This window comes from Aulonocara sp. 'chitande type north' Nkhata Bay, linkage group LG23, assembly GCF_057382095.1.
Source record: "Aulonocara sp. 'chitande type north' Nkhata Bay isolate Kocher_YH1m ecotype deep benthic linkage group LG23, A_spYH_male_GT1.1, whole genome shotgun sequence".
Taxonomy (NCBI): domain Eukaryota; kingdom Metazoa; phylum Chordata; class Actinopteri; order Cichliformes; family Cichlidae; genus Aulonocara; species Aulonocara sp. 'chitande type north' Nkhata Bay.
The window spans coordinates 51,515,126-51,533,150 of record NC_141365.1 but is presented as its reverse complement, the minus strand read 5'-3'; the positions used below and the strand labels follow the sequence as shown (position 1 = coordinate 51,533,150).

Genomic DNA, 18,025 nt, shown 5'->3' with positions numbered 1-18,025 from the left:
ACCTTCTGGACTGGAGTGTGAATCGCAACGCCGCGTTTATATGGACAGCTACTGCCCCCTGCCGGCCTGAAACAGGCTTTTCACACAGTTGTGTGACGAACGCTAAAGATGCAGGTGAAACTCAGAAAATCAGAATATCGCGCAAACTTTCATTTATTTCAGTAATCCAACTTAAAAGGCCAAACTTATATATGATATGAGACTCGTTACATGCAAAGTGAGATATTTCAAGCCTTTATTTGTTATCATTTTGATGATTGTGGCTTAAAGATTATGAAAAGCCCAAATTCAAGAGCTCAGAAAATTAGAATATGGTGAAAAGGTTCAATATTGTAGGCTTAAAGGGTCATTCTTTAATCAGCCAATTAATCCATAACACCTGCAAAGAGTTGCTGAGCCTTTAAATGGTCTCTCAGTCTGGTTCAGTAGGAATCACAATCCTGACTGCTGACATGACAGTTCCGCAGAAAACCATCATTGGTGTCCCCAAAGCGCTGTACAAAGAACACTAATAGAAAGCTTGTGGAAGAAAAACTTCCACTGAAAAGAGAAAGATGAGCGACATGAGACGGAACAAAACAACACCTCAGCAGTGCCCCAGGCTGACAGCATCCATGCCACGCTGCACTGAGGCAGTACTGAGTACACATGCAGGATTAGACTTTCCAGAAGTCTGACATTTCTCTATTTAAAATCCTTGTTTTATTGATCTCATGTAATATTCTGACTGTGACTTCACCACAGTGAGGCGCAGACGGGCCAGTGATGGAAAATCTTAGATGCTAATCTTTCTCCCTCAGCCAGGAGGCTGGAGACCGTTATCAGTCAGATGCTGCTATGGCAACAAAGGAGTGGCTTAAGCACGTTGAGGTCATGCAGAGAGCAAACGTACAAGCTGTAGGGAGGGAACGCCATCAGCTGTTAGGCCTCAGAACTACGACCAGGACACTTTGTGCTGGCTTTTCCTTCACCTGTAACCTTGCCACCTGCAGCATAACGTGTATCATGAAGGAACATTTTTAGGTTTGAGATGTTTTACTTACCACCGCCCCTCCCCAGCACCAATAAATACATCCATAAACAGCATTTTTCTTGCAATATTTGGGAAACTCTTTATTGATAAATGTACATCTTTCTGAAACGGTGAAGCCTCACCACCAAGCAACTTAAATTAGAAGACTGGACCAACAGGCACAGATACAAAGAGAATATTTGATCAACCAACACACGAGGAAGCAAGCTGTGGATTACTGAAGCAGATGCTTTGTATGGATGAGTGCTGCCACTGTAATGAGCCAAACATGACAGGTTACAGGAAACATGGACGTGTAGTTAAACTGCATCAGTGAGGCTGCTCTGCAGAGGTCACAGCAAACCTCTTCAAAGGTCAGTAATACATTAGACACAGAGTTACATCTGACAACAAATCCTCTGAAGCATCAATTAGAAACCTGCTCACAACTGAAGACCGACACAGAAACGGGATCAGCACATTCACAACAAACTGAGGTTCAGCCTCGATTCCCGCAGAGAGCGTTGGGATGGAAGCGAGGACAGCTGACGGGAAACATCCGTGCTCCACGAGCTTCCCTCGACGCCGCCGTCGAGACAAGGCTGCTTTATTATTTGTAGCCATCCAGAAGTTGTTGGGCTCCTGCTTCAGTTTTCCTGTGTCTCAGCACCCACTGAGCTGAGACACAAGTGGGCAGACATGAGCACGAGTGGATGCAGCCGAAGCTGCTAAACACAGAGTTGTTTCCACAGGCTGGTGCAGCCAGAGAGCAGAGTGAGTGCTGGACTGATGGAATCGTCTACCACAAACTCGCACCAAGCAGCAGTGATTTCAAGCTTGAATGTGACAGTTTTAAGTTCCTAACTGCAGGATCGCCTCCATGATGAAGAGGAGGATTCGTTTAGTTTCTCTAAGGTCGGGGCTAAGCAGCGCAGCGCTGTGGGAGGAGCAAACCTGATCTTACACCAACACATGAATGAGTGTCAGACTGGGAACTAAAGCAGCACACATCAATCCTTCCCTGCAGCAGGACATTGCTTAGCTTCTGTTTAAACACTCCTAATCACACTAACCATCAATAAGCTTCACTGTCCCGCAGAGACATTGCAGGTGCAGTCGAGCTCTTGGGTGATGAGGACCTTGGTTACCGAGGGTTAGACCTCACCTCTGATGTGTTTAGCCAGCTTATCACAGAGACAGAACTACACACAACGTATCTGAATTTATGCAACAGAGCAGGGTAGCTGTGCCGTTTGCATGACAGCATCCTACTCTGTGCTGCATACACACAGATCAAACTGATGCTGATCGGGTTTCTCTGGGTTCAGCAGAAAACAAGCACGTGTCCTAGTACGTCAGCCCGTTCTTTTAAGAGACAGCGTTTCATATCCTTGACACTTCCACACAAAGCATCTTAGAGTAGCACAAACATTCAGCAGACCAGTTGTATTGAGAGCGGAGACCATCTCTGGTATTTCCCGTGTGCACGTGGTGTTGCAGCAGAGGCACCTACATGGTAAAATGTCTCGTGTAGTCGTATTCTATCGTGGGAATGACGGCCTGCACAAACTTGAGGAAAATCAGAAGATACCTGAAAGCATCAGTTAAGGAAACAGAGGTGGGGGTAGAGCGACCACCTGCCTGACCACGAACACTCGCTGCAGGCCAGCCGCCGAGTGCTGCTCTTCCTGCCTGGCTGCAGCCGGCTCCTATAAAACATCGAAGTGCTGATACGTCAATGAACTGCTGGTGTACAGAGGTGAAAACATCCATCCCTGCTGCTTATCCTGGTAAGCCTGGCACCTCCTCAGGCAGCTTCTTGGCTGGTCTGGAGAGATGCTGTTAGGAGCCAGCAGAGCGACACAGGCTCTCTTTGGCTCTGCTGCTGACCGGAGCTTCCCCTGCTGGGTGCTGCTGCAGCGCCCACACCTCCAACAGCTCTGACACTTTCCTTTTGCAAATAGCCGAAAATACACAACATGCACAAAGTTAAGCTTCTCAACGGAGCCACTTTCCTTTCATTGCGTCGCTGTGGTGACGCGTGACATCATCAAAGGATACATATGCACTCCCAGCTCTCCTCCTCCTTCTGCCACAGTCTCAATGATCTTTTTCATCACTTCAGCATGCCTGAAAGCAAAGGTCACGAGTTCAAAGGTTAAAGGTTCTTGTCAAAAGGTTTGCGACACAGACATCCTTAAACACGACCACGGTTCCTTTATCTCAGCGGAGACGCAGAAGAATGCGACTCGATACCAGCACCAGCTGACTCGCTATTAATGGTCATGTGATCACTCAGTACTGTTGCAGGGGCTCTGCCTTACAATAACATCTGCGGTCGGTATAGAAATCAAGTTGAACTGAACACAGAAGTGAGTTGAACGTGTGAAACAGGTTTTGGGCTGGAGCAGCAGCTTCTAGTGAAAACAGGAAGTTAGTGTGTGACAACGTTTGGCTTCTTAGAGCGCAGTGAAGAAGTCACAGTGCAAATCAGCATCAGCGAACCCACCACAGTGTCATCCATCTTTTCCCGATTCATTCATTCAGCACAATAAGCCTCGACACCATCACAGGTGCAGCTGTGTGGTGGGTCTGCATCTTTCAACGCGACAAACGAAACTCTCACCTGCAGGGGTGAACCGAGCACATGGCAGGTGGAGGAAGGTGGGGGTGGTTCTCGATGGTGACCGTCTTCTTCACGTGGTCCTGACTGATGTCCTCGTACATCTGCTCTACAGTGAGCGGCTGCCTGTCCTGGGAGACAAAGCAACAAAGCTGGTCTCAGTTTTGGTTGCGCTCCTTCTCAACAAGAAGCAGCAGACTGCAGATGTTCACGCTCGGAGTCTATCGACTGCTTATCATCTCTATACCGCGAAGAATAAAGTTCATACTTCATCATATCCAAAGAGCCAGAGTCGAGGGGTCTGGTAGTATTTATCGTATGTGATGTACAGGTCATATGTTCTCGTCTGAAGAATGGCGTCTTCGCTGCCAGGTTCTGCTTTGGTTTTAGTTTCTGCTATTTTGCTGGTGTCCAGGGTTGCCTAGAGACAGAAAACAAGAGTCAGGCCGGAGTCGGGCGGATGATGGCCGAGGTCAGACAGCGCTGCGAGCGTACCTCGTCTGTTTCCAACAGCCCGCTTTCTTCATATTCTGAAAAGACAGCAGAGTGTGAGGGCCGATCTGGGAGCACATCCAAACCACAGAAAGACACGATCAATACCTTCCATATCTGCCGCTTCTCCGTCTTCATCATCCTCATCATCACAGCATGCTGCAGACGGGGCATTCATGTTCTTATCCTAGAAGAGTTCAGATTAAGAGCACAGATATGTAACCGCACAATCAGACACCGGAGACGCAATCGATGGCATTGAGGCTTTTATGATGGTCCACCAATCGCAAGGAGCGAAACTGAGCAAACGAACCGTTTCATTCACATCTGAGCAGTAATCTGGGAGGAAACATCCCTCCGTCACGCACGCCCTCGGTCCTTCAGCCGAGGGATGGAACTATTAGAGCGGTGGAGGATTTTACATTCATATTAATTAGAAATCAAACCTTGTTGTTGTCCAGTGAGATTTCCTGCACAGCATCTGTGACTCCTAACACACCTGCACAGACACATTCAGGGGATCTTTACTGACACAGTCATCAGGAAATACTCAGCACACGTCTGATATCACGGCCACGTCATCAGAATGAGATTGATCAGTGTGATCGTATGTGAAGCATGTAGCCCACTCCAGTATGTGACAGTGAACGAACAGTTAGCTGTGCGCGGGTACCACCAGCATCACACCTGTGTTGTGGTAGGTGTCCACCCAGCCCCCGTCTCCATCGTCCTCCTCGATGATGGCCTCCAGCTCATCTGAATACTCCATCTGCTTACAGCGCTTGTAACAGGGCACTGCGCACGCACACACACACACACACACACAGCAATGACACTTTGAAACACACAAAATTATTTGTTCACAATATCATCTTTAAAAACTTCAGTCCTGTCCTGAACTTTAAGGCACTTGAGGTTCAGTCTTGTGTCACTAAACACTGAAGCAGTGAGTCAGACTTGCTGACTGAACTTCCTGAAGTCTGCCTCTCACCATTGCGTGTCAGGAGAAACTGTTTGTCCTGTGGCAGATATGGCTTCACCTTTGCTTCTTCTCCAGTGGCCCTGACGGGAGAGAAAAAACAGATCATTTGCTGCCGTTTTAGCCCGGCTCAGGTCCTGAGACCTCCACCCTGGTTACAAACCACAGTTTATTACAGTTGTTCTCATCTTTCTGACAGTGAAGAACATGGACTGAGCTTCTGGTTTGGAAACATGAAGTCTAACGAGGTCCTTCAGTCTAAAGAGCACTAGATGTGGACAGCTGTGGCTTTGGCTCTTGAGTGAAACGGCTTTGTGTCCTCAGTTTGGGTCTAGCTCGTGGTGATGCTGCATTTCACAATGGAAGATTATCTGTGGCATGAACTCACATTAACTAACAAGCTGTCAATCACAAGCCATTATCACTGACCGTTAACCGATATCAACTTCATGGCTTCAAATCAAGCCTCCAACAGGGGAGGTCACAGTAACTACATCCAGCTTTTACATTTGTCCTGCATTTGACATGCAAAACATAAAAAACGACCTCTGTTCTGTGGCAGCAGGTTTCAGTGTGTGATGATGTGCCATAATGACACAAGCTGGGTTTCTCCGTGTTGCATCACAACAGCTTCTTCCATTATGCTGTGAAATCGCTCGGACACATTCAACACTCATGCGAGCTCTGAGGCCGCATCCTCATTTTCCACACAAACGTTCCTGTGAAAGCTGTCAGCACAGGCAACATTAATCGTCACCACACTGCAGCAGGACGGACAATGTTGGCGACACACTGGTGCAGCGGTAACACTGCTGCCTCCCATCAAGAAGCTCTGGGTTTGAACCTGCCAGCTGGTGGCTAATAAAGACTGAGTCAGAGAGGCGGAGCAACATTTCATCAGCAGAGCAAGTCCACAGATGATCAACACTTTGTGACTAAAGCAAAGGGGCAGAAAGCTCTGTCATTACTACTGAAGACGAGGACTGCAGCCAAGCTGCACAGCTGTAAACAAGGTTATGACAGCGCCCCCCATCACAGCAGCACCTGGGTTTCATTGTCTTAGTGGAGGGTGGGGGTGACGTTGCACTGTGTGGTGCAATCTCACAGTTTCAGCTCCACTCTGTGCATCGAAAACTTGTTTGGACAGATTGATAAAGACTGCCAACTCTGCGCTCTTTGACAACTGCTCGATGGACTGAATGGGACCGTGTACCACAGTTTCCAGGAGCTCTAACAATCGAGCCCGCACATGTAAGGATATCGCACATACGTGTTCTTTGTATGATCTTTCCTTTTTTAACGTACGCTGATGGTTTGGTCATTCTGTCCCCCTACAGTGCTGGTTTGCAGCAGTTACTTGGAGTTTGAGTTAGTTATGGTGCCCAGTATATTTCCTTTAACCCTTTGTGGTGATGATGATGTGAAGCATGTAAGCATGAGCACAGATGATGGGAAAGCGGCCCCTTTGTATAAACGGCTCATTTGTGGTGTTACTACAGTAAAAAAAAGTGCAGGTTTTTTTACATTTTCCATCTGCAGGTCAAACGTTTGTCACAGGAACGACGTGTATAAATGTGGCGTCTGAATGAGTGGAGAAACTGAGCTTTGACCGTCGGAGCACACGGAGACACGCTTCCAGAAACACGGCACCAAGCGTCTAGTTTCGTCTTTCGTGCGTTTCTTTTTTAATGACACGGACTCGTCGTGTTTGACATGAATTAAGCCTCTCACCATTTCCATGTGGGGCAGTGATGAACCAGGTGATCTCCAGCTGCTACAAACTGAAAGACAGACAGAGGAGCGGACAGGTGAGGCCCTGAGCAGAGCCGCGGAGGAACAGTGTATGCGGGGCTGTGTCGGTCTCACCTCCTCCGGCGTGAGGACTCCCGTCTCTTTGAATCTCGATTCCTGTCATTAACAACAAAGCGAAAGCTGTTAGTGCTCCGCTTCACTTCCGGTGAAGCAGCTGCGTGTCAAACATTTCACACCGAGAGCACAAATGAAGCCCCGACGTCCGAGCGGCTACAGCTACCAGCAGCTAGCTGCCGCGCTTACCTTTAATACCGGGGTGAATAACTCGGCCACCCCGAGGGCCGTGCCCTTCACCGTGTTGATCACGTTCTGCATATCGGAGAATCCTCTGGGATCTGAACCTTCCTGTCAGAGCTCCGACTATTTTGGCATAGCTGTTCACACTGCCAGCTACACCGAGTCACATGATTCGCCTATAAACTTCCGCTATACAACTCTCGCGAGAAGTGTAGGAGTGGCTTAAACGTGCGTGAAGAGCGAAACAACCGCGTTTAGATCGGTTTGTTTCAGCGTCGGAACCGCTGCGGTGAGCTGTGCGTGAGCTCCGGTGCGGTCACACCGCAGACTTCGCCTTCAAACCACGGCGGCCTGCGCTATGTGGAAACAGGTGAGCTCGCTGCTGTGGAGGGCACCGGTCCCCGGACTTTCACCGGCGGTCACGGTCCGATCCACGTCCCACGGACCCAGCTGCAGTGTGTCCGGGAGGGAGTGGGTGAGGCCTAGCGGCTTTGATACGGGCTTGAAGACTTTTAACAGCCTGAGCAAACAGAAGGAGCCCCTGATCCTGACAAGAGAGGGGGTCGCGACCTGGTACGGACTCTGACCACTGTGCTGCTCATGCCGGCACACGGCGGCCTAATAACCCACTTATGTGTTACATCTCAGGTACAGCTGTGGACCCACCGTGTACGATCACGCTCACCTGGGTCATGCAAGGTAACTATGGCAACAGTAGGTGAGGCTATGGCGTGCAGGTAAACGGTGTGTGTGTGTGTGTGTGTGTGTGTGTGTGAGCTCTGTGGGTTTGTTCCGTCACAGCTCATACGTGAGGTTTGACATCCTGCAGAGGATCCTCAGCAGACTGTTTGGGATCACCGTGATCCATGCCATGGTCATCACTGACATCGATGACAAGATCATCAGAAGAAGCTGGGAGGTGAGGCCGTCCTGCACCTGCTGGCTGCTGCTCTGTTCTCACCTGCTGACGTCATGTGTTTCATGTGGTCCAACAGGAAAACGTTTCCCCAGCCGCCGTCAGCGCAGTGTACGAGGACGAGTTCAAGAGGGACATGCTGTCGCTTAAGGTGTGAGCTTAGACCTGCAGCAGATCAGCCTGCGTTACAGCATGCACAGGATAAAAGGATAGATCTATTTCATGAAGCACTGCACAATTTTACCTCCACTCTGAGTTTCAGCGTTTGTAAAACCATCCTGTTCATGTATAAACACGTCTTCATGTTGTTGTGTTGAGGTGGTTCCTCCTGCAGTGTATTTAAGGGTCACAGAGAATGTGCATCATATCGTCGCCTTTATTGAGAAGATCATCAGAAATGGACACGCTTATGCCACGAAAGAAGGTAAATATGGAGGAGCTTGTTTTGTTTGGTGTTTTTGGTCGTCTGAAATGCTGGAGGTGTCACTTGTGCACTGCTTTGGTTGCAGGCGATGTGTATTTTGACATTCAGTCCATTGGTGGCAGGTACGGCAGGTTTGTGGGAGCTGTGGATCCTCAGGGAGAGCCCGGTGAGTGTTGGTGTGAGTTAATCCTTTCTTATTATTTCTGTTTCCATGTCGATGTTAGTGAGACGCCCGAGTTTACTGACCGCAAACTCTACGGCTCTGCAGGCTCCTCAAACAAACGGGACCCGAGGGACTTTGCTCTGTGGAAACCGTCGAAACCTCGAGAACCATACTGGGAGTCCCCGTGGGGCAGAGGAAGACCGGGCTGGCATATTGAATGTTCTACCATTGCTAGGTTTGTTCTGTTTGGTCATGAATCCCATTAACGCTTGGGAATTCTTATCTTTGCCCAGTTACAGACAGACCTCAGTAAATGAGGCGACTTTTACTGCGGTGATTTGTTTCCTCCGTGGCATCGTGAAGTGGGCGACTGAACAACCTGTGGTTTCTGCATTTCCTCAGTTTGTAGACACGTTTTCTTGTTGTGGGTTGATTACAATTCTAAATTGGAAGCCAGTGTAGAGCGGCCAACAGCAGGGACGTGTGCTCCTTCTGTTTCGTACCGGCCAGCAGACGAGCAGCTGCAGTAAAGAGAGGCCTGGTCCAAACCAAAGAACTGCAGCAGTCCCGTCTGCAAGTACTGAACAGATGAACAACACGTTCAGACTTTAGCTGGAAGGTTTGGCTTTCCCTCGGCCAGCTGTCTCAGATGGAACAAGTCAGATTGAACTTGTGTGCTCACCTGCCTACAGTGTAAAGGACAGAATAAGGTACACAACAAGGTTTTAACACTTGTCTTACAATGTCAGGATAAAGGACCCACAGCAAATTTAAATCCTTACAACTGTAAGGATATCTGCTGTCCTCAGGGGATGTACTAACAGCTGAGATGAGTCTGCGCCTGCTTTAAAAGGCAAACCTGCAAAAGTGAAATGAAAGGTTATACTGTGAAAAAATGGACCCCAGTGTTAGCAACTGTTAGCAACACTGACTTCATGTTAGTCCAGCAGTGATGTTTGTTTCTTCAGTCGAACAGTTGAATGCAGGATTTAATTAGCCTGAGTTTGAGCGCTGATGAGTTTCCTGTTCGTGTGCTTTCAGCTCCATGTTTGGGGGACAGTTGGATGTCCACTCTGGAGGGATCGACCTGGCTTTTCCTCACCACGAGAATGAGATCGCTCAGAGTGAGGCGTATCACCAGTGTGGACAATGGGCAAACTACTTCCTGCACTCAGGTAAAAGCCAGACGTGGCTCGTGCCTCGTGCACGCTCTCTGGAAAGCAGACGCTGTCTGAAAGTGTTTGGGGGTCATTCGTGTTGCAGAGCTGAGTTTGGGAGCAGCTGTGTGTCGTGCTCTGTTCAGCGTGTTGTTGCTGTTTTTAGGGCACTTACACCTGAAGGGCAGTCCAGAGAAAATGTCTAAATCTTTAAAGAACTACATCAGCATCAAGGTACAGTCCTGCTGACTCCTTGTCTTATTTGTGTTATTGCATTAATACCTGAATGCGCTATGCTGTGTGGAGTGGGTGAAAATGATCACGTCTTCGTCCTCGTCAGGATTTTCTGCGGTCTTATTCTGCCAATGAATTCCGGATGTTTTGTCTTTTGAGCAAATACAGATCAGGTGAGGCACACGATTAGGTTTTCCCAGTCTGATACATGAATGCATTCGTTATTGGAGTTCGAGTCGCATAGCTGCGATGTTAAACTGCACTTCCTGTAATGTCTCCACAGCTATCGACTACAGCGACAGCAGCGTGCTGGAGGCTCGCAGCACTCTGGACACCATCTCCACCTTCTGCCACGATGCTCAGGCCTACATGAAGGGTCAGCTGCAGTGTTCACACGTGCAGGAGGATTTGCTCTGGAGCAGGTGCCCACTTTCTCCTCCGCCCATGGCCGAGTGTCCTCCTCATATTTCTGTCTCTCCTGTTCCTCGCACAGCTGTAATTAGCTGAAGCAGTGAGGACAGGACAGATGCTAGTGCCGGCAGCAGTCATGCATTCTGAGACGCTTGCCTGCTACATTCAGCTGATGCCTGAGAGGTTCTGCTCCGTCTACAAACTGTCTTCCTGTGTTTTTGTACTTTTCAGGCTGGCTGAGACTAAATCCACTGTCATGTCCACTCTAGCAGATGACTTTGATACACCGAGAGCCATAAGTGCTCTGATGAATCTGGTTTATCACGGAAACTGCCAGCTTCAGCCTGTTTCTACGGTAACTGTCTGACAGGTTTGATGTCAGTGTGTCAGTGATGTTGGTGGAAAGTCCCAGTTAGCAGCTGGGTCTCCACCAGGTCTGGCAGTATTGGCGCTCTGGGATCATGCTGTCGTATGTTGGGTTACATGTTGGTCTGAAGAGCTTTGAGTGGTCAGAATAGACAGGCTTCAGTTCCACCTCTGTCACAACAGCTGGACAGTCCCACTGTTGTGAAATCTGAACTTCTGCCAGCAGACGTCGGGTTAGGTCAGGGGTGGGGAGCTCCGGGCCTTGAAGGCTGGGCTCCTGCAGGTTTTAGACGTGTCCTTGATCCAGCACAGCTGATTTAAATGGATAAATCCTCCTCAACATGTCTTTAAGTTCTCCAGAGGCCTGGTAATGAACTGGTCATGTGATTCAGCTGTGTTGATCCAGGGTGAGATCTAAAACCTGCAGGACAGCGGCCCTGGAGGCCTGGAGTGGCCCACCCCTGCACTAGAGATCAGGAACAGGAGCTATGACAACAGTGTGGTCAGTGAGCAGCAGCGATACTTGTTCTAAGCGTATTGCACATTCAGACACGAGCCTGTTTCTGTTCAGCCTGCTGGGGCGGCCCGCAGCCCCGCCGTGTTCGGAGCAATGGTCACCTACGTCAGAGATGTCTTGGATGTGTTTGGCATCGACCTGCACACTAAGGTCAGCACTTTTTCACTGTGATGTCCCTTCAGCGGGCAGCATGACACTGAGGCGTCTGTCAGTGAATCATGATAATAATCCTTGATTGAAGAGGTCTCCCGTGTGTCTCTGTCCTCTGAAGGAGGCTGAGGTGCTGAGCAGCCGAGGCAGTCTGCAGCCGGTTGTGGAACAGCTGACTCAGTTCAGGAGCAAAGTTCGAGAGTTCGCGCTCGCTCGGCGGGACGGTTCATCCACAGGATCCCCGAGCAGAGCTGGACTGCACCCTGACAGACTCCCTCTGCTTAAAGCCTGCGATGCCCTCAGAGAGGACCTGGCGCCCCTGGGTGTGCTGATAAAGGTACGACGCACAGAAGGTTAGCTCAGTGCATTTCCTGTTTCGGGCTACACTGGTGGGATTGTCTTGTGTTTTCAGGATAGAGGAGCCACCTCCACGTGGGAGATCAAAATGAGCGCGAGAGGACAAGGACCAGAGGACAAAGGCGAGGAGACGTCCAGCTGAAGGTTTTTTCATTTCTAACAATGATTTGAGCTTTGTGGACTCGACGGAAAGACTTGGAATAACAAGAAAACAGCACGATGCCATAAAACAGAAGCTCAGGGTGCTGGACTCTTAGTTTGTTTCCTGAGCCACGTGCTGTACCTGCCTGTCACTGTGGCTCCACCTCTCAGTCATGTTACAGGCCTCCTTTATTTTTAAAACCCGGTGGTTATCCAGTACTGGACTAAGTCTGAGCTGCTGTAATGCTCACAGTTGGCTGTACCTGCAGTATCAAGGTTTGATACCCACCTCACCTTATTCACCCCACAAGGCTGATGCTCACCATCCTACAGCACCAGGAGCTGCAGAGGTCTGGCAGCATACCCCACCACCACTGTATTTGGCATTGATACATTAAAGTTTTGCTGAAAGTACTGCATTGGTCCTTAAACTCGCAGTCTCTTTATGGATTCATCTCTGAGTACAAGGTCTGAGAATAACGAGAACTTCCTTCATGAGTAGCACACGAAGCTTCTGGGTAGTTTAACCATTACCAATCAGAGCTGACACAAATGTGTGGAACAAACTGAATGCAGCACACGTAGAAAGCCCACCATAAATATACCCAAGTGTGGGTCTAAGGAGCTTGCAAAGAAAAGCGTCTGGACCTCTTTGAGTTGCTTGAAGACGTTTCACCTCTCATCAGAGAAGCTCCTTCAGTTCTAAGGTCAAAGAGGAGTGAAAGAAGCATCTATGTCCACTGTGAGCGACCATCTTTGAACAGAGGGCGGGGCTTAACACAACAACTGTCTGCCATCTATAATTCAGTTCTGAGTTCCTTCCCAGACGCCTTAACGCCCACTCACATCCTGGGCCATCTGACCTCAGGACATCACATGACAGGGTGGGGCCAGGTTTCACAATGAACTCACCTGAAACTCTGGCTGATTGGGACCCACACCTGTTTTCACACCTCGGCTCATGTGATTAGATGGAGGATCGATCATCAGGGGGTCCTTTTGTCCCTCTGTGGGGGAAACTCCCACCAGGCTTAAATCTGGGACTCTCCACCATTTGACCTCAGAACTGAAGAAGCTTCTCTGATGAGAGGTGAAACGTCTTCAAGTAACTTAAAGAAGTCCAGACGCTTTTCTTTGCAAGCTCCTTAGACTACGATGACCTGGATGACTGAGAACCTTCACAGACATGAGTGTGGGGTGTTACTTTGAGCCACTGAGTTGCTTCACGACTCCAGTAAAGAAGAAACGCCGTTGTGCAAATGCAAAAATACACAAGTCATTGATAAAACTCAGGATTTGTTTATTCCAGTTTGGCTGAAATCCTCATACTGGGAGGTCAACTGTAACCTGACGTCTGCTGTGATTAAGAGTACTGAGCCACACAGGATGGCAGTGAAGAGTCCAGCTGTGTGTCAACAGCCACTCAAGGATGTGTCCACAGAGTGTCAGGCAGCACTGCGACTCTCAGGCATCAGGTTGATCAGAGAGTTGCTGGCCTGAGCCAGCTCTGTGATGGACACTCGGCCTCGCTGCCTGATGAACTGAGCCACAGAGTCCAGCTCTCCTGGAGTGATGGAGATAAACTTCCCTCTGTCATCAATCACACCTGCAGACAACAAGTAAACAGTGAATGCATCGTTTCTTATACAGCACCGTTCTCCTCAGTCTGAGCACTCAAAGCGCTCTGCACATTCACACATTCAAGGGCTTTTTTCTAAGCACTTCCCATTTATGGCTACGTTCACACTGCAGGCGAAAGCGCATCAAATCAGACTTTTCTGACCCTGTGCGACCATCTATCCCATCATGCTATGACAGTGTGAACGGCACAAATCCGATATTTTCAAATCCGACCTGGGTCACTTTCGTATGTGGTGCTGAATCCGACACATATCTGATGTTTCAGAAAGCGACTGCTGTTTGATGGTCATGTTGCATTAAATCCGTCTTTTACGTCACTGACACAAGACAGACGCCATTATCAGCGCCGGAGAAGACATCGCGAACGCTTCCTGGTCATCCCGTGAAACTGCTGGGAAGACAACGTTGGAGAAACGTGAACATTTTATCTGACAGAAATCTGCAGCTATCCTTTGAAGCAGTGCTGCTCTAAAACAGCAATAAGGATCATTATTAGGTTATTTACATTATTATGTGAATAACAAAATAACTTAAAGCAAAAATTGGGAAACGTGAAGTCCGAAGTCTTTATATTAAGGCCATCAGTCAAACAACACTGTTGCTCTGGGTCTAAACAGAGCGCGTCGTGCGTGACGTCTTCTTTTGCGCATGCAGCTGCTTTGAGCGTTCACACTAGAGCGCGTTTGCTGTCGCATTTTATTTGTAGTGTGAACGAGCAGACAAAAAAATCGGATTTGATCAAAAACTCAGAATCGAGCATTACGACCTGCAGAGTGAACGTAGCTTCACGTTCACTCTGCAGACTGGGAATGAACCACCAACCTTCTGGTTAGGTGACCTGCTCTACCACCTGAGCTAAAGCCACCCCACAGGTCACCGTAGGATCTGCCTCCTAGATACTGCATCAGCACTTCATAATAGCAACCAGAACCAATGCTCAGACAGTTACGTGGACATCTGGTGGCAGCATCGAGCACAGAAGCTCTGTGCTTACTGCCAGGAACGAGCTGAAGTCGTCCATGAACATGTGGGAGGATGTGCAGTCGGGCTCACTCAGGACGAATGATCCTTCACAACAGCAACTGTCAGCCTGATTTTCCTCATTAATTATGTAATTAATTCATCTTCTGGCCTCCTGGCATATTGGATCTGACATGTTCAGTGTATTTGAACGGTCTTGACGCGCTAACCTGTGAGGGAGCCTTCAGCCAGCAGGTCCTGCAGTCTGCTGATGGCATCTTGTGTCCTCATCCCAAAATGAGAAGCCAGATCCTCCAGGAGAACCACCTTAGAGGTCTGCAGCAGAGGAGACAGTTAGAAAGACGCCGACTGATGTCAGCAGGGGAGCAGCGGCGGAGTGGGCGGCCTTACCTCGATGTACTGGATGAATTCTTGCAGCAGGTTGCGTGACTGAGAATACACAAGCAGAGGTTTACTCCAAATAAAACAGGAATGTTTACCATAATGTCTCCGGTCTGACCTGGTCCTCAGAGAGCTGCTCCTCCTCTCCCTGCTCTTCTACGATAAAGGAAGCCTTGAGTCTCAGGTACTCTTCCTCCTCGCGCTTTTCCTGCTCCTCTTTAGCTCGGCGCTCCTGCTCCTCCTGAGTGGAGAGCAGCACAGAGCATCAGCATCTGATCACGTGAGCACCCGAGGAAAGCTGCCGAGGAGACTCGGTGAGACCTGTTTCTGTTCCAGCAGCCGCTCCTTCTCCTCTGCCTGCTGCCTCTCCTGTTCTCTGAGCTCCTGCATCCTCCTCCTTTCCTCCCTTTCTTCCATCTCAGCCTGAAAATAGTAAACTGTAAAGTGACTTTGAAGACACTGCAGTAGAACAGAGTTCATTAAAAACCAGTAGATCGAAACGAGCCCTGAGTGGACAGTGGAGCGTGTCTCACCTCCCTCTGGGCTTTCTTGGCTTGTTTCTCCTCCAACTTCCGCTGCTTCTTGGCTCCGACCTTTGCAGTCGGCTGGAAGCTCTGCTGCTCCGCCTCGTCTTCCTCCACAGGCTCCTCCTCTGAAAGCAGCAGGACACACTCATTCTCATGTATAAACAGCACCTTTACTGTGTGTTTTTTTGCATTTGATCAGCAGAAGTGGAAACAGAAAAAAGGGGGGTGAAATCAAATAATGTGACACGTTATAAATGCTCAGCAAAAACTGTGGGAAAAGCCAAAGTTTAATGTTGAAATTCATCTTTGTGTGATGAACATGCAGGGACATTATGAGGGACATTTGTCCCACAGGAAGCCTGTGCTTCTGCTCGGAGAGGCCCTCATGAAACATACGCTCCGAGAGCTCAACCACGAGCCGAGCAGACTCTTCCAGCACACTAACGTGTTTGTTTCAGGGGCTTTACCGCGTTCCACAGCTTCTCTCTGAGGTCGTCTGTTTGCCATCACACTGGCCAGGTTCCTTCTCCTGCGAGGCATGCCGGCTCCTCGCTCCTCTGCTGCTCGCTGAGGGGGCCCCGCTGCACGCACAACATCCCTGCGCTGGTCCTCGTCGGCTGAGCACACAGCACAAGGAAACTATGAGCCATGCACACACTTTGTCAATTAAGTAAATATTTAAACTGGGGGGGTGACCACATAAAGCTGGGGTTTTGTGTCTGTTTCGGTGAGTTTAAACAGATTCAGGCCAAAGCTGGTGTAAGTCTGCCGTGTCCTCATGTCCTGGCTTCAGCCACGGGCTGATGACACGTTCAGGCCCACATCAGCTCTGCACAGCTGCACGCTGACAGCACGTCGTTACCACGCGTGACGTTTCCATTCCCACTGCCCGACGAGCTTTAACACCAACATCTGATGAACTCATTATTTACAACCGGCTGTCAGCGCGCTATGAGCCGGATCGACACGTTTAGGGCTTCACCAAAACACGGCACAGATCCGAGCAGTCAGAGCTACAGGTGCTGCTCAGCGTGTGCGAGCTGCTCATCTACCAAACAGCGTCTGAAACGAGCAGCCTGGACTGCGGCATGTCGGCATCCAGGCAGCGGCCCACGGCTGCAGCCGAGCGCAGTGAGGCGGTCCTACCTGCCCGTGTCTGCCTCCGCACCTTCACGGCAAACAGTATGAGAACGACGAGGACAGCGGCAGCTATCACATACAGCGCTACATCCATAGCTGCCCGGGAAATACTCTGAACGGAATCTGTTCCTTTATCCCGTCTATTCAACTGTGACAGCTCAGTACTAACGCTCCTTCTTCTTCTTCTTCTTCTTCTTCCTTCTTCTGCTTCTTCTTCGCGTGTTTTGGTGAACCGATAGAAAAGGGACATAGCGCCACCTGCTGTGTTGGAGTTCTCAGTACAGCTGCTGTATGATGACCACAGAAAACAATGAAGTCAATTCATTAATTTGGTTTGCAGCCTCTGCTGTCGTCCTCTTTATCCGGTATCCACCAACCTGAACACCGGAGATCAGATCTGAACTGTGTTCACACGAAAGGGATGGCACTGGTCGTACTGGTCACTCTGGCATGAACAGCACACCCGAGCCGATCCCACAAGTTAGTGATGGATACATGAAGCGCACTGAAGCTTGTATTGAAAAGAGGTTTTCAACACTGTCCTCTTTGGTAGCGACATATGAAGAGCAGCTTAAATCCACGCGTCCATGCTCCGCTTATCCTCAGGGTTGAGATAAACTGGTCATTATGATTGCCCACCAATGTCCGCTCCAAGCTGCGCGCGTGCGCAATTGCGCACTGCTGGCACGTCTCTGCGCACAGAAAATCTGCGTTGCCCACAAAACAAATCTCACCTGAATTGAAATTAAAATTAAAACTTCAACAATCCTGTTCTGCAGTGTGAGTCAGTGACTGGCTGCTCCCGTATGGGATCAGAACGATGCCACCTTATCCCACAGTCCAGCCAATGATGCGATTCACATTCGTATAAACGCAGCTGATCAACGTCGCTGACAGGCTCTGACAGCGTCCTTATGTGCGACACCGGTGTTTTAGCAAAGCGGCTGATGTGGAGTGAAGCCAGGTTAATGTCCAACCATTGGAGACGTGAGCAGGACAGACAAACAACTGACGGACAAAGTGTGGACTTTATACCAGTTTTTAAATTAGAGTTTAAAAGTTTTAGGAGTGACGGCGTGTTTGAGATGTGACAGATTTGCGACGTTTAGCACAAATCTTGTGTAGTTAGTGTCAGGCACGTGCAGAGGGGGGGGGGCTAGAGGGGCTTGAGCACCCGCCCCTTTCCTGATGGGTGCCCAAAGTGCCCTTTTGTTGAGGCAACTTTAAAAAAAAAAAAAAAATTATTTATTTTTTAATGTGTGTGTGCGGAGTCCTGTCTGTGCCCCTCAACAATTATATTTAACTATTAATCACAGTTTTGCTAAATGAAAGGATCTGGCTTGCATCAGTCACATGATCACATT

The 18,025-nt window shown here is 49.1% G+C and overlaps 3 protein-coding genes across 3 annotated transcripts; 1 reads left to right on the top strand and 2 right to left on the bottom strand.

The window, feature by feature from the left end:
• Positions 1 to 1,072: 1,072 nt before the first annotated feature.
• On the bottom strand, positions 1,073 to 7,801 carry atg3 (autophagy related 3). The gene is made up of 12 exons (XM_086282468.1): positions 7,162 to 7,801; positions 6,973 to 7,014; positions 6,838 to 6,887; positions 5,119 to 5,189; positions 4,815 to 4,922; positions 4,574 to 4,626; positions 4,236 to 4,314; positions 4,131 to 4,165; positions 3,904 to 4,056; positions 3,639 to 3,766; positions 3,074 to 3,142; positions 1,073 to 2,603 (listed from the first exon to the last, which is right to left on the bottom strand). Exons 1-12 carry the CDS (start codon positions 7,231 to 7,233, stop codon positions 2,522 to 2,524), a joined length of 942 nt encoding a protein of 313 aa, XP_086138594.1. The 5' UTR covers positions 7,234 to 7,801; the 3' UTR covers positions 1,073 to 2,521.
• Positions 7,365 to 12,410, top strand: cars2 (cysteinyl-tRNA synthetase 2, mitochondrial). The gene is made up of 15 exons (XM_086282466.1): positions 7,365 to 7,728; positions 7,804 to 7,854; positions 7,957 to 8,074; positions 8,151 to 8,222; positions 8,390 to 8,495; positions 8,581 to 8,661; positions 8,764 to 8,893; positions 9,700 to 9,833; positions 9,982 to 10,049; positions 10,156 to 10,222; positions 10,333 to 10,471; positions 10,692 to 10,815; positions 11,398 to 11,493; positions 11,615 to 11,830; positions 11,906 to 12,410. The coding sequence occupies exons 1-15, from the start codon at positions 7,514 to 7,516 to the stop codon at positions 11,990 to 11,992; spliced, it is 1,704 nt and encodes a 567-aa protein (XP_086138592.1). The 5' UTR covers positions 7,365 to 7,513; the 3' UTR covers positions 11,993 to 12,410.
• An 860-nt stretch (positions 12,411 to 13,270) lies between these two features.
• ddrgk1 (DDRGK domain containing 1) lies at positions 13,271 to 16,884 on the bottom strand. Its single transcript, XM_086283750.1, has 8 exons — positions 16,668 to 16,884; positions 15,989 to 16,138; positions 15,528 to 15,646; positions 15,316 to 15,417; positions 15,113 to 15,235; positions 15,004 to 15,042; positions 14,823 to 14,928; positions 13,271 to 13,597 (listed from the first exon to the last, which is right to left on the bottom strand). Exons 1-8 carry the CDS (start codon positions 16,753 to 16,755, stop codon positions 13,437 to 13,439), a joined length of 888 nt encoding a protein of 295 aa, XP_086139876.1. The 5' UTR covers positions 16,756 to 16,884; the 3' UTR covers positions 13,271 to 13,436.
• Between the last annotated feature and the right edge of the window lie 1,141 nt (positions 16,885 to 18,025).

What these genes read in the sequence shown, in the direction of transcription:
- atg3 (XM_086282468.1), bottom strand. Translation starts at nt 7,233, where the DNA reads ATGCAGAACGTGATCAACACGGTGAAGGGCACGGCCCTCGGGGTGGCC. An exon ending in GAGTCCTCACGCCGGAGGAG is followed by an intron (nt 6,888 to 6,972) that starts GTGAGACCGACA and finishes TCTGTCTTTCAG; the next exon opens with TTTGTAGCAGCTGGAGATCA. An exon ending in GGCTGTTGGAAACAGACGAG is followed by an intron (nt 4,057 to 4,130) that starts GTACGCTCGCAG and finishes TTCTGTCTCTAG; the next exon opens with GCAACCCTGGACACCAGCAA.
- cars2 (XM_086282466.1), top strand. Translation starts at nt 7,514, where the DNA reads ATGTGGAAACAGGTGAGCTCGCTGCTGTGGAGGGCACCGGTCCCCGGA. An exon ending in GGGACATGCTGTCGCTTAAG is followed by an intron (nt 8,223 to 8,389) that starts GTGTGAGCTTAG and finishes TGTTGTGTTGAG; the next exon opens with GTGGTTCCTCCTGCAGTGTA. An exon ending in TTTGAGCAAATACAGATCAG is followed by an intron (nt 10,223 to 10,332) that starts GTGAGGCACACG and finishes ATGTCTCCACAG; the next exon opens with CTATCGACTACAGCGACAGC.
- ddrgk1 (XM_086283750.1), bottom strand. Translation starts at nt 16,755, where the DNA reads ATGGATGTAGCGCTGTATGTGATAGCTGCCGCTGTCCTCGTCGTTCTC. An exon ending in GCGGAGGCAGACACGGGCAG is followed by an intron (nt 16,139 to 16,667) that starts GTAGGACCGCCT and finishes CTGTGTGCTCAG; the next exon opens with CCGACGAGGACCAGCGCAGG. An exon ending in GGCTGCTGGAACAGAAACAG is followed by an intron (nt 15,236 to 15,315) that starts GTCTCACCGAGT and finishes CTCTCCACTCAG; the next exon opens with GAGGAGCAGGAGCGCCGAGC.